The sequence below is a fragment of the Xiphophorus couchianus genome, chromosome 14 (genome assembly GCF_001444195.1).
Source record: "Xiphophorus couchianus chromosome 14, X_couchianus-1.0, whole genome shotgun sequence".
Taxonomy (NCBI): domain Eukaryota; kingdom Metazoa; phylum Chordata; class Actinopteri; order Cyprinodontiformes; family Poeciliidae; genus Xiphophorus; species Xiphophorus couchianus.
The window spans coordinates 4,097,129-4,109,987 of NC_040241.1; the positions used below are offsets into that span (position 1 = coordinate 4,097,129).

Sequence of the window (12,859 nt, forward strand, 5' to 3'; positions counted from 1 at the left end):
TGTGTTTTTTAAATCACTGATGGTGTGGTAAAGTTGACCATTATTTAAAAAAGGATTACGTTTTCCTTCTGTAAATTCACTGATTTTACCTGAGGATTTTTCAGATATTACTCTTCTCCTAAGCCCTTCTTCTCCCACCAGCTGCTGTTTAGTCCGTGTTTGAAAACCCTCCTGTGCAGAAAAAGACAAAGCTAGCAGTCTTTTTTTACTTGCTTCTTGCTCAATGACACTGTGACACCTCACTCTACTGCAAGTTTACCCAGCCTATGTAAGCAGTCCAACATCACATTAATCTCTATGCTGCTTTGTGTTCCCCAGGGCTGCCCGCGGGAAGGACGGTGACAGCACAGTGGCTTTCTCAAGGTCGAAGCAGGAGGGCGGTACAGAACACGACACAGGTCAAAATCTCTGCTGATTTCTCAATAACCTTTGCTACCAGAACATATCAGTATGACTTATACCAAGATTTTAATTCCTCATAATTGGTTAGAGATGGCTGACTGCTGGAAGAGTCCAAATTTTCTGCGGTCCGTAGACTCTGGGGTGCAGATTCTATCTTGCAGATGGATGTTTTTGCATTTTCTCTGCTGTCTCAGCAGGGGTGGGAGCAAAGACACAATGTTGAGGCATCAATAGCACATTTTTACTCATGCATCCATATTTGTCTTTTTTGGATTTTGCAACTTGAATATTTACACACAGCTCAAGAACTTCAGAAGAACTTGCTTGTTTTCAAACCCAGTCTTTCTCACATTGTGGTGTTAGACAAACGAAGGACGTCTTTTTTCCTGTCCTTCTGTTCTGGTGTCCTGAGGGGATGCATGACTTCTGTGTGATTGGAGATACGAAGGTTTTTTGTTTCCTGCATTTTAATTGCCTTTTACTCCAAAACCTTTTCTCTGGTCCCTATGCAGCTGTGGGTGAACACACACACCCCTACACGCGCACCCCTATACACAACATTATAGATGCAGGTGTAAAGATGAGCTAATGTGGCTTTTAAATAAAGTGGGAAGGAGTTTGCAAAGTGTGCACAATGGAGCAGCTGCATTCACTTAGAGTCACAATTTTATGTTACCAAACTACCTTCTTCTATAAACACTGATTGAAATGCTGGCAGACATTCTTGTGAGCTCTTATCTTTTTCCCAGTCCAAACTTAATTGTTGGAACGAGTTTCTTATTTCAAAAATCTTTTTAATTAATTGATATTAATCACCAACTGGGCTACACTAACAAAGAATTTTTCAGTTAGTTGATTTATTTAAACAACTATTTCCATTCAAAAACATTTTTTCCCCCTTATTTGTTATACTAAACATTCCAGTTTATCACATAGCACAAAATGAGTAACAGATTTGCACATCAAAGTACAAAAAATATGCAAAAATGGCCTCTTCCAGATAAATAAAATTGAGTTTTTCTGTTTATGTATTTATAAACTGTCTGCATGTTCAGAATGTTAAATATGATGAAACTGAACTGAGAGTGATGAAAAGGCTTCAGTTTAGTTATGAGTAGAAATCCAAAAGAAAAGGGAATACTCTTATTGGCCCTTCAGTTGAAATAACAATAACTAAAATTTTCATGTAAGTTACAAATGTCTTTTATTTAATAACTTGAATAGAATAGATATATTCTTAATTGATTCACAATGGGGACATTTCTGTTTTATTTCTTAGATCATATGTTTTGAATTTTATTAACTTAAATATTAACATTATTTGTTCAGTGAAGTTGAGTCCTGGACACTGCTATGTCTAACATGCTGACTAACATGTAAATGTTTTGGGTGTGAAAGGTTAAAATGGGTTGAAGTAAAACCATGTTGTTTCAGCCTTGTGCTTTACTCCTATAATTTTGCTAAAAATCATCATAAAAGTATTTCCAGACATCTTTACTATTGGGAATAAGGATGATTCTTCCTTAGTCTAATGAAACGTGTCACTAAAAGAAATTTCTATGAAGTCCTTCAGGTCATGCTTCATAATAACATGTGACTTGGTTTTAGAGATGTATGTGCTTCTGACTGTATGCACAGCTGAGATGTGCATAGAGTGAGAGTGAATGCTGGGAAGGATAAAATACATTTTTTTTTTTCCTTTTTTTTTTCTCCGAAGAGTTTTTGCGGCGCTAGTGGCTCGTATTTTTTCTACAGTAGGCAGACAGGAAGGAGGGTGAGGAGAGGGGGGAAGACATGCGGTAAAGGTTGTCAGGACCGGGAGTCGAACCCGCGACGTCCGCATCGAGGACTAAGGCCTCCAAACGTGGGGCGTGCTAACCCCTTGCACGCCCCAAAATACAACATTTTTAAATTAGGTCTGGTGGGACTTCCTACATTTTGAAAATGATTTTGAACATCACATAAGTTGCATTATGTGATGCAGTGTGGATACTGGTTGGTAGCAGTTGCAGTTCAGATCCCTCCTCATTTGAACTTAGAACTAACAAATGTTCCACTACAGCTACAGAGAATAAAGCATCACTGACAGCTGTGAGTGGCCTAGGAACCAGTAACACTAGTATGTAAGGTTTTGGATACTTCAAGGTCAAAACCTAGAAATTCAAATAGCTTACTAACAGATTTGAAAAAAAAGTACTTTCTCTTGACATTTATTTTTTTTAATTTATAAAGGTACTGAAAAGATACATTTATATTGCTATGAGAAACATTTCTAATGCTATATTTAAAAGCAGTAGCAAAATTGCAGGCAAAAATAGCCTCAAATCGCTTAATTAATCATGTTTATGAGATGCGATAGGGAACAAATCTACAATTTTTTTTACTGACGCATTGTGTTTATGTATGTCAGATTTTCCACATTCTAAGAAAATCAAATTGTTCCCGAGGACAATCCAATATGGTTGTCGTGGATTAAGAACTTAGAGAAAATTAGTAAACTACTAAAATGTTTATCTGGACTTACAGTAGATGGTATGTTTTACATTTAACCTGTAATATTCAACCTGAACATTATGATGAACCTTTGGCTTCTAACTCCAACCAGTCTACTCCCTGCAGCGTGGATGTCTTGTTCTTCCCTGTAAGTTACTGCATCATCGCCCCCTAGTGTTAGCGGCAACATATACTCACACTCACTTTTTCTTTGTATGCCCAGCTACATAAATGGATTTCATGAAATCTGTTTACAGAAACAGCTGCTTATGGATCTCATGTCCGGGACGGAAGAACAGACGATTTGTCATGTTTGTCACTCTGGGTCTTGTACACAAAGAGTCGTGTGATTTTATCCAAACATGAATGGAATTATGGCTCAGTGCCGTGTTGGACAGATGCTCCTGCTTGGCCTGACAGCTTCCTTGGCAAGGAGTGGAACATTTGGGATGTGTTGGAGAAAGTGAGAGGAAAACAGAGAAGAAGGCCAGAGTTTGGAGAATGACACCATCAGAGCTGTTGCTATTCTTATCCAGGTTCTGTGTTCAGTAAGGAGAAAAAAAGCTCGAAGATTTTTGCCGTTTGTTCTGCTGCCACATAAATGACAACTCTGTCATAAGGCAGTATGGTTTTAGTGTTTGTCTGACCACGTTAATATCTTAGGAAAACATAGCTGAAATGCTATTACATTTGGACCAAATGCCTTTTAGAAAATTATTCAAAGTAACGCAATTACAGGAAAGTGACTAAATTCTGTTTATTTTAAATCTGTTAGGGACTAAAAACACTAAAAATATTACCTTCATCTAAAGAATTTTAGACATCATTTTACAGCCATTTTTTGCTGTTTTAATTTGCTTCTCATTACCGTTGGTCTGACATGGGGGTCAGAGGAATGTGGGGCGCTATGGGTTGAAGCTGGAACCTCAGCCACAGTAGCATATGAGGTCACTGTTAGTTCATCCACCTGTTGATCATTTGCTGTCAGGCAGGAGAGGCCGTGTAATAGACGGTGATCACTGAAGGCATCTGACTGCCTCTTGTGCATTTTGATACTTACTGAGGAACATAAATATGCAGAACGACTCGGTCATTGTTGGTGGTAGAAGAATCACGTGGGATTGGTGTTAGAATGCATTCTGGTGTACTGTACCAGTGGTCTTGAAAACAATAAGGAAAATGGTGTTAAAAACATGTGCCTCTTTGTGCCTGATTGGCAGTGATGATCTGTGCCTCTCTTAGTTTGGGCTCCTCTGAAGGTGCCACAATGATCCCAAACAGACCTACCCACACTTTCTCTAAGTAAATCAAATGTCACGCAAGAACACTGTTCAGTTATCACTGACTTTCCAGTTCCACATATTAGCCTAGGTCTAAACATTTTCTTCATCACCAATACCTTCAGAGCTGAACTGTACCTATCAAGTATATAAGACCTGTTCCAGCAGCTAAACAGTGAAAGGTTTACAAATTTAACATACACCACACAAACCTTTTTTAGCAACACATGTCATTTCACAGTAAATAATAATTATGTAAAGTTTCTGTGTTTTTGAACATCTGTCATCAGCTTCAGCTCTGACAGTTCTGTTTCTTAATAATCGACATTGGACCAGCTAGAATAGATCAGACACATCCACTGACTCAACATGGTGTGGACTGGTCTTTGTTGCTAAATGGTCTTTGTCTGAAAACCTAGCTCCACTAAATATAGTGGCAAAGTTGGCAACAGTGATGTGACTATTGTGCAGCACTCACAAAAATCAGTCCAGATTTTGTTACTTTGGGTAAATCGGCCGATACTTAGATGAGAAACCAATCTTATCTTCCTTCTCAAAGGTCTGAAAATCAGCCACCATCTTGTTTATCGACCCATATTAGTATTTATAAGCAAATAGAATAATCTCAAAGAGGCATATTCTTCTTAGTGACCACAGACAATTAGAGTATATTTTTTCCCTGATACAAAATCACAGTCTTGCAGCAAGAAGGTCCTGGGATTGATTCCCGGTCCGGGGTCTTTCTTCATAGAGTTTGCATGTTCTCCCTGTGCATGCATGGGTTCTCTCAGGGTACTCCGACTTCCTTCCACAGTCCAAAAACATGACTGTCAGCTAAATTATTTTCTCTACATTCTCCTTAGTGAGTGTGAGTGTGTGTGTGCATGGTTGTTTGTCCTGTCTGTCTCTGTGTTGTCCTGCGATGGACTGGCGAACTGTCCAGACTGTACCCTGCTTCTCGCCTGAAATGTCTTGCTGGAGAGGCACCAGCACCCCTCCTGACTCCACTAGGGGCAAGGGTGTAAGAGAATGGATGGATGGATAAAATCACAGTCAGATACCATGTAAAAATAACTTTTAAATTTTTATGCAACTGAAAAGCTTTTGTCTCATTTTAGTTAATTTTAAACAAGTGATTTCTTATAATGTTAGACTGAAACAATTTTATTCTTTTTAATTTATGTTCTGGGGATCACTTGATCCATTGGAGAGAAAATAATAATTTTTGATTAATCTATATAAGACATGGGTCACTTGGTTAAACTCAATAATCTGAATGTTAATTCATGACTTAATTGGAATTTGATAAAACAGTTTATAGTGAACACATAGGGTCACATACAAACATTATGTTAAAAGCATGTTATGTGATTCCACCTAGAGTTAGATTTAAAACAGCTGATCATAAAGCAAGAGACCATCGACCTAGTTCCACCAAAGCTTCTCATAATTATTACATCAATAATAGATTTACAACCGCATCGCAGCTTTCTGGCTCATATTGGAATTGAATCAGGAAGTCTGCAGATCCCTTCCCCTAGTAAACACCCTGAACACACTGACACTTCACCACTGCTATAGGGAATATGCAGTAATTTTACTGTTTATTTGAAGAATTTTAAAAGTGTTTTTTTATTCATTTTCATAATTTCCCTCAGACTAAACTCCCTCCAGCCTAGGTTCAAAGTGTTGTTGATTTTTAAAACCTTTAAAGAAACTAATTTGTTAAAATATTTGCTCAGTCCTCACGCTTTTTGTAATTATGCCCACTTAAAAATCAGTCTGTGTAATGGCTGAGTTATACTCCATGTTCTACAAATAAAGCAAGGAAATTGACAAAGCTCATGCTGATAGTTTCTTAAAAGTGTTAAAATTCCTGCTTCTTAAAACCTTCACAGAGGGAGTTCAGTTTCCAAGAAGTTCACTTACTGCAAATGAAAGAAAAGCTCTACTCTGTTATTAGGTAGACCAGCCTCAAAAGTTTAAATGATTCAGACAGAAACTTAAAAATATTGAAGTAATGAACTCATCAGGGTTATTAATGGTGTTAGTGTTATGAAGTAGGCGATGGTGATAGGGTATCAAAATGATAGGATATTTCAGGAAACAACTCCTTTAACATTTTTATGACCGTTTAGCAAAAAAGGTTAACATTATTCTAATAATACATATGCTTAAATTATTAATTTAAAGATTAATAAATAAAGCTGGTAACACAAGCAACATTCAGTAAGCCAACCAAGTATTAGATGTATACTGAACAAAAATATAAATGCCCCATGCCAAATATTGTTGCCATGTGGAGTTAACAACTGTAAATAGGCATTTGCTGACGTTTTATTATACAAAAGTAATATTTCTCTTGATTTGTGTATAATTTTTAATCCAACCTGCTGTCAGAGAGCATTATTCAGTGAGTTGTTTTTTTACTCAGTGCATGGGAGGGGCATGTCCAGTGGGTGATCAGACAAAATGAGCAACAACTGGACAATCCTTGGACCGGGGAAAATAAAATGTCACATTTTGAGTTTCTCTATATATTGCGTAACCCAAATGTTCATAAAACTCTTATACTTGATATGGGGCATTTATAGTTTGGTTCAGTGTATTTAGCTCCATACTGTGATAGCAGAGGCATTTAGAGTCTATCACATTGTCAGCAGAAGAATAACATACAGTCAAGGTCGGGTCAGACAATAACAGAAGTTCAATATTTAATATTAATATTTAACATTCTGTATGTCAAACAAGCAGGTGAAGCAGGTGTATGATGGCATCTTCAACTCCAACTTCACAAATATAAATCTGCAGCATAAATGCTTAATTCCTTACCTTGGAGTCTCTCTAGGACCTTTATGGTGTGAGATATCACAGGAACAAGTTTCTCTGCTTGCATTTGTTGATGTTGTAATTTTATGCTACTGAATCTTCAAACCATTCAACAAATGTATGTTATTGCTTGTGGTTTTTTCATGTCTGAAAATGTTCCTGTATTTAAGAGACAGATTCATGGAAGGCTCATACCTGCCTTAAAATGAGGAGCAGACTGTCACTGACTCATTGGACTGCAGCTGGGCTTCAGTCTAAATGTGGAGAGAAGACACTGTTGTGGTTCTTCTTCTGAGCTCAGATTCTATTATTAAGATGTGACATTACATCAATAGTCTTTGTTGGAATTTTCTATATTTTATAAATATTTGGCCATCTATTTTTATAAAGTTTTATAAAGTTGATTGATTGCTTTCTAGTGTCAATGTACGTGATGGTTTAAAAAGGTTACAGGTCCACAACATATTTCATCTCAGTGTTCCAGGGACCTAAAGGACTGTTCCCAGTTAATGTTTTCACTGCAAAACGAATATAAATGAACAGGTAAATATAAGATTAAAACCTATCTAGATACATTTTCTTTAACAGTTTAAGCCAGATGCTGAAAGCACTCAGGCTGTAGATTTCCTCATTAGCTTTTGTCCTACTGTGTGTTCATCTGGGCGGTGTTGCTGCTGTTACACAGCACTCATTTAGTGTTTAGCTGAACACTAAACGAGTGTTTAGCTTTCTCAATTTTCTCAACCTCCTTATTACCAACGGGATGAGGTGGAGTCACATGACGACAGACTGTACACTTAGCATAGCATCTTAAAGAGATATTAGCTTAACCTAACTATACACGGTCAAAAAAGACAAAAAGTCCATTCTTTTCATTTAAAAAAAAAATACCGACATGGGCAAAATTAATACATTTTTTGTGTCAGTTAAAGATTGGTTTATTACCCAGGCCTTTTCGAAATATATAAAACATTCCTGACATAATTGTTAGATGCACAGACAATTCCAGGTTTACCTCTGCTCAAAACTTACAAGCTTTTGTTGATGACTTGTTCTGCAAACTTTGGGGAGATGAAGAAAAAGCAACACATGGAATCGTCCAGGTTAAGGTGGAACACATTGCAGTGATGTGAGAACAAAGATATGTGTGGTAATTTGCTTCTGCGATAATGAAGAGCTCAGTGGCCATAAAATAATTCAGATCTATAACTGTGTGATCTTCTTCATCACTGACCAACCAGAGTGAATGAAAATGGTTCGTTTCCAGGATTTAGCCAAATAATTAGTGCATCTTCAGGAAAAACAGCATCACTATCTCCCTGATGCACTGGCTTCTCATTCTGAAACCAGTGAAAAAGCTGTAGGAGGAGAAAAAAAGGAAAGCCTGAGAGGAAACTTTCATTCTTATCTGCATTCTTGCTACATGACATGTTTATTTTTATTGTAGGCTGAATGTTCTACACATTTTCTGCCATTTATGAGCAACATCCTCAGGATTTGATTGGCTGGGTTAGTGTGTGTGAAAAATCACAACCCCTTCAGACACCAGGGGTTCTTTAATATTCCAACAACATCTGTCTCAATTTTTGTTTCATCTCCCTCAGCTCTCATCCCACAGCCCTAGCTTGTTGTCCAGCCCAACTCGGCAAGTGTTGCAGGTCTGGGCTATATATATGATACCTGATTGTCTCCCCGGTTCTGTCACACTCCCACACTGCCTCAAACACATCTTTATAGATGTTTAGTGCTGGTTTTGAAGAATCTGGTGCTGCAGTGTTGCATTAAGCAAAAAAGTATATGTATATCACCAACATGTTTCCCTAGCTTTTTAAGCATTTCCATAAGACATATCCTATTTTTTAAAGGTTTTATTGTCTCAAGTGGCCTTTATTTGATAGTGAATTGACAGGAGAGTGGGTAATGAGAGAAGGGGAAAGACATGCAGCAAAGGTCGCCAGGCCGGGAATCGAAACTGCGACAGCCTCATCGAGGACTAAGGCCCCCATATGTGGGTTGTGCATAACCCCTGCACCACCTCAGCACCCTGAAGACATATCAGTTATAAGTAAAACAATGTATGCAAGCAATAAATTGACCTTTTCTTCAAGGATACACATTTGACAGATATGCTTTTACTGATTTCCATGTCCAGTCAGCAAACAGGTGTGATTAGGTGACCATCTGTCAGCAGCAACAGTTTTATAACTGTGACCTTCTGTTCTCTGTGCAGACACAGCCGACACATGTCAGTGTGGGAGGCTTCATGTGTTACAGCTTGCTGTTGGTGCCTCTGTCCTTCTGTTTGTTTGTCAGGAAAGTTGAAAGACTTGCGTTGGCCTCTTTCTCCTCGTCTGTTTTTTCTTTTTATCTTTCCGTCTTCTTAAAGCTTTCACATCTTTTCTCTCTGTCTGCTTGGTGATTAGATTTTTTCTCACCTCACCAGCCCCTTTGAGTTGCCATTGACATTCACCCCGGCAAGATTGGGGAGACACACGCAGATGGAAGAAGCCTTTTCAGCCTTTATTCTCCCAAGCCTCTGCAGTCCCCTTAGACGGTCCCTTTGATGTAAGTCAAACAGTTTAGGCCCTGCATTGCTGATGCCAGCTCAAGTTCTTAAATCTCAAATATGATCTGATTTAATTGTAAATGATTTGTAACTTTCCATGAGAGTGCAGAGTGTTTCAGATGTGTAACAAACAGGCACATGGTTTGCATAAAACATTCTGTGGAAAACAGTTTCATTTATGCCAGAAACATTCAGGTATTAAACCTAAACGAAAACCGCCAAAACAACCGAAGTATATAATAATTAGCAGCCATAATAAATGGTTTCCCCATCATTAGCTGGATTGAAAAATACTTAAAATATATTTTAGATTTCTCCTGCTTTTAGTTTTTCTTGCTGATCATGACTATTAAGGACAGTTTGATCACACATGTAAAGACTGTGCTTTTATAGGAACAGGGAAAGAATCTCAATAGCTTTATTTTTTGTGTCTTCTGGAACTGCACCTGATGTTGATTGTTGATGATCCATTTATTATTCAAATATTTTATCCAGTAGCATGAGCATCCATTGTGCAGGCATTATGCTTAACACATGCTTGCATGCCATCAGTATCCCTGCTTACAAATTGAGGACATTTTTAGTCAGATGAGATATTTTCATCTCAGATGGATGTGCTTTGATGATCTCTACTGTTTGGGATCCTAAACATCGAAATCAGTTTTCTCCTTGCAGGGCTTTCACCACTGTTCAGATAATGTCAAAAACTCAAACAGAGTAAGCAAATGTACTAGATTTGTTTCAAAATCTTATTAAATTACACAGATGACTGTTATTTGTAATACTCATGGTATTTCACTGACGTAATCTATGTTGCTGAGCAGCTGAAAGGCATTCTGGGAAAATGTTCCTCTGTGTTGAACCTGAAGATGTAGATATGAACCTAAATGATGTGCTTTGTTGTTGTGAATGGCTCCCATCCCTTGTCCCTGAGGGATGCTGTAAGGCTGCAGTTTTGCTATATTCAAAACATTGTTGCTGGATTTGCTTCCATTATATACATGTGGGAATGTTTTGCTCCTCTAAATGTATGTTTTGTTTGTTTAAAGCTAAGTCAGCAAAACGCTCCTAATTGGGTACTAGTTTTACCTTCCCCACGCTGCTCATCTATTTAATACACAGTTCTACAAAAGAAATAGAATCTTTCACATTCAGTGCATGCCTCATTGCCAAATGATGGAAAGTTTGTCTGTCCAGATGAAACAAAGATATTTGTTCTTTCAGGTTTGCTTAGGCAACAAAAAAGGCTAAAGACAAAGTGTTGTTGCAAACCATTCTTATTTTTGCTTCCAAACAGCCAAGAAACTAATGGAACATGGAAAGCTATACTTGAATACTGGTTGGAACAGTAGTTTTCCGATCTCTCTGAAGGTTACTGATAGGCCTTTTCCGCTGAAAGAGCTCTCATTCTTGAGCTGGTTTGGTTCGATTGCCTTCGATCTTCGGTGCTTTATTGCCCATTTCCACTAGTTAGAGGAACCATGTCTACCTTGTCAACAGTGGGTGCTACACAACGCGGTCGGAGATCATAGTAGCAAGATGTTGGCGCTGGCCAAGATGTGTATGCGACTACTTTATTCACATGTCTTCTTTTAATTGAAGAAGAGCCACAGACATTTCCACTCATCGCCAATACAGTGTTCACTCTTTCTGCACATATCAGAGAGACTAATGCCATGAAACAACTGAGAAGTTGATACCTGTGGTGGTGTTCTCACCAGGTTATAGTGGAGATGTCTCTGATTTCCAGCCCAAAATAAAATCAGCTGCTGAGTTTCCAAAACGGACCACCGTGGTTATTAGATGGTAGGGGGTTAATCCACTCACACCTAAGGACAATTTAGAGAAACCAACTAACCTAACAGCCATGCCTTGGACAGTGACAGGAAGTCACAGCACTCAGAGGGAGCTCATGCATGCACACGGAGAAGAAACACGCTCCATAAAGACCTTATTACCTTATTACTGCAAGACAACCATGTTGCCCCATTGGTGACTATATACAGAGAATTTAGACATGGATTTTGCTGAGTTCTCGGTTGATTTCCGTGAAAAGGTGTATGATTAGGGCTTGCCGATCACTGTCTCTTGTTGCCGATCACCAAAACCGATCTCATTTCATCTCATTTCGCAGCCTGCATGTGCATCTGATCTCCTGCTCAAGCACGCAGCAACAAATGGGGAATGGGGAAGTTTGCGTGTTCCACCGAAGAAATACCTCGGGGTGAAGCACATCAAAATGCATCAACACAACGAATCTAATATGACGTTTAAAAAAAAACATTTGACGGAGTTTGGCTACATTGAGGCTCACTTCAGGCAAAAAAAGGGACATCCGGACAGGCCAGATAGCAGGTAAAGCAGCGCACAGCTACCAATACTCACCCCGAAAAGCATCACGGTCAAAAACCTAAAGAAATAACCCGAAAAATAATTTAAGTCAACGAGCTAGCGGTGTAAAACGCTGGTTCTGTTTCCTCTGTTGGACTGTCTCTACGTTCTACAGGTAGTAATATTTCACAGACGGAGCGCCGTTTCTGCTCCACCCACAGTAAAGTCTCACACTGAACATCAGCTTAAACCTGCAACAGGCAACTTAAACAAACAAAAAAAGATTTTACATATGTATTAAAACTTTCACTATGTAATATCTAATTGATGTAATTCACTCTTTAAAACATATATATGACTATAGTAATGGTGAATAAATGGCTTCTGTACAGGCAACAGTTACCTCAGTGTTTTAACCTTTTGTTGTAGGAAAAACTATGTTTAATCAGTAATGGCAGGAAATGATGCGGGAGGCAGAGAATACCTCTGGCAAGGTGACATCACATGGAGATATAGACTTTAGTATTTCAAACAAAAAATTCAACTGAAGCAAAAACTGGCAAAGTCAAGCATGTCATCAGCAAGCAAAATCAAACAGAAGATCAAAAGGAGAAGACATCACAGAAGTGCGTCTGCTCTTTGACTGACAGTGCATCAGAAATCATTTCAGGATAACATTTGGCTCTAGGAATGAAAGATGCAAATTAGATGATTAGATTATGCAGATTATTCCTCTTTCCTTGTTCAGCTTTCTCAGTCTGATGAGAGATGATGGATAAACTGGAAATTTGGCACCCAAATACACATTTTTCTAATCTCATGTTGGTACTTTATATGGGGCAGGCATACTGCATGTGTTGTAGTGAGATGGAAATGACCCCCTGTCCTTTCGGTTGTTAACTGATGGAGACACAGCTGTGGTGGAATTCTGTTTTCCTGCCTGACTGAAAATGAGATA

At 38.4% G+C, this 12,859-nt stretch overlaps 1 protein-coding gene across 1 annotated transcript in view; it reads left to right on the top strand.

Moving 5' to 3' along the window:
• Positions 1-12,859, top strand: part of adam19a (ADAM metallopeptidase domain 19a) — a 163,365-nt gene that overhangs the window by 26,180 nt on the left and 124,326 nt on the right. The window contains exon 2 of the mRNA XM_028038532.1: positions 319-398. Coding sequence (XP_027894333.1) covers positions 319-398 — 80 coding nt within the window. The remainder of the gene's footprint in view (positions 1-318; positions 399-12,859) is intronic.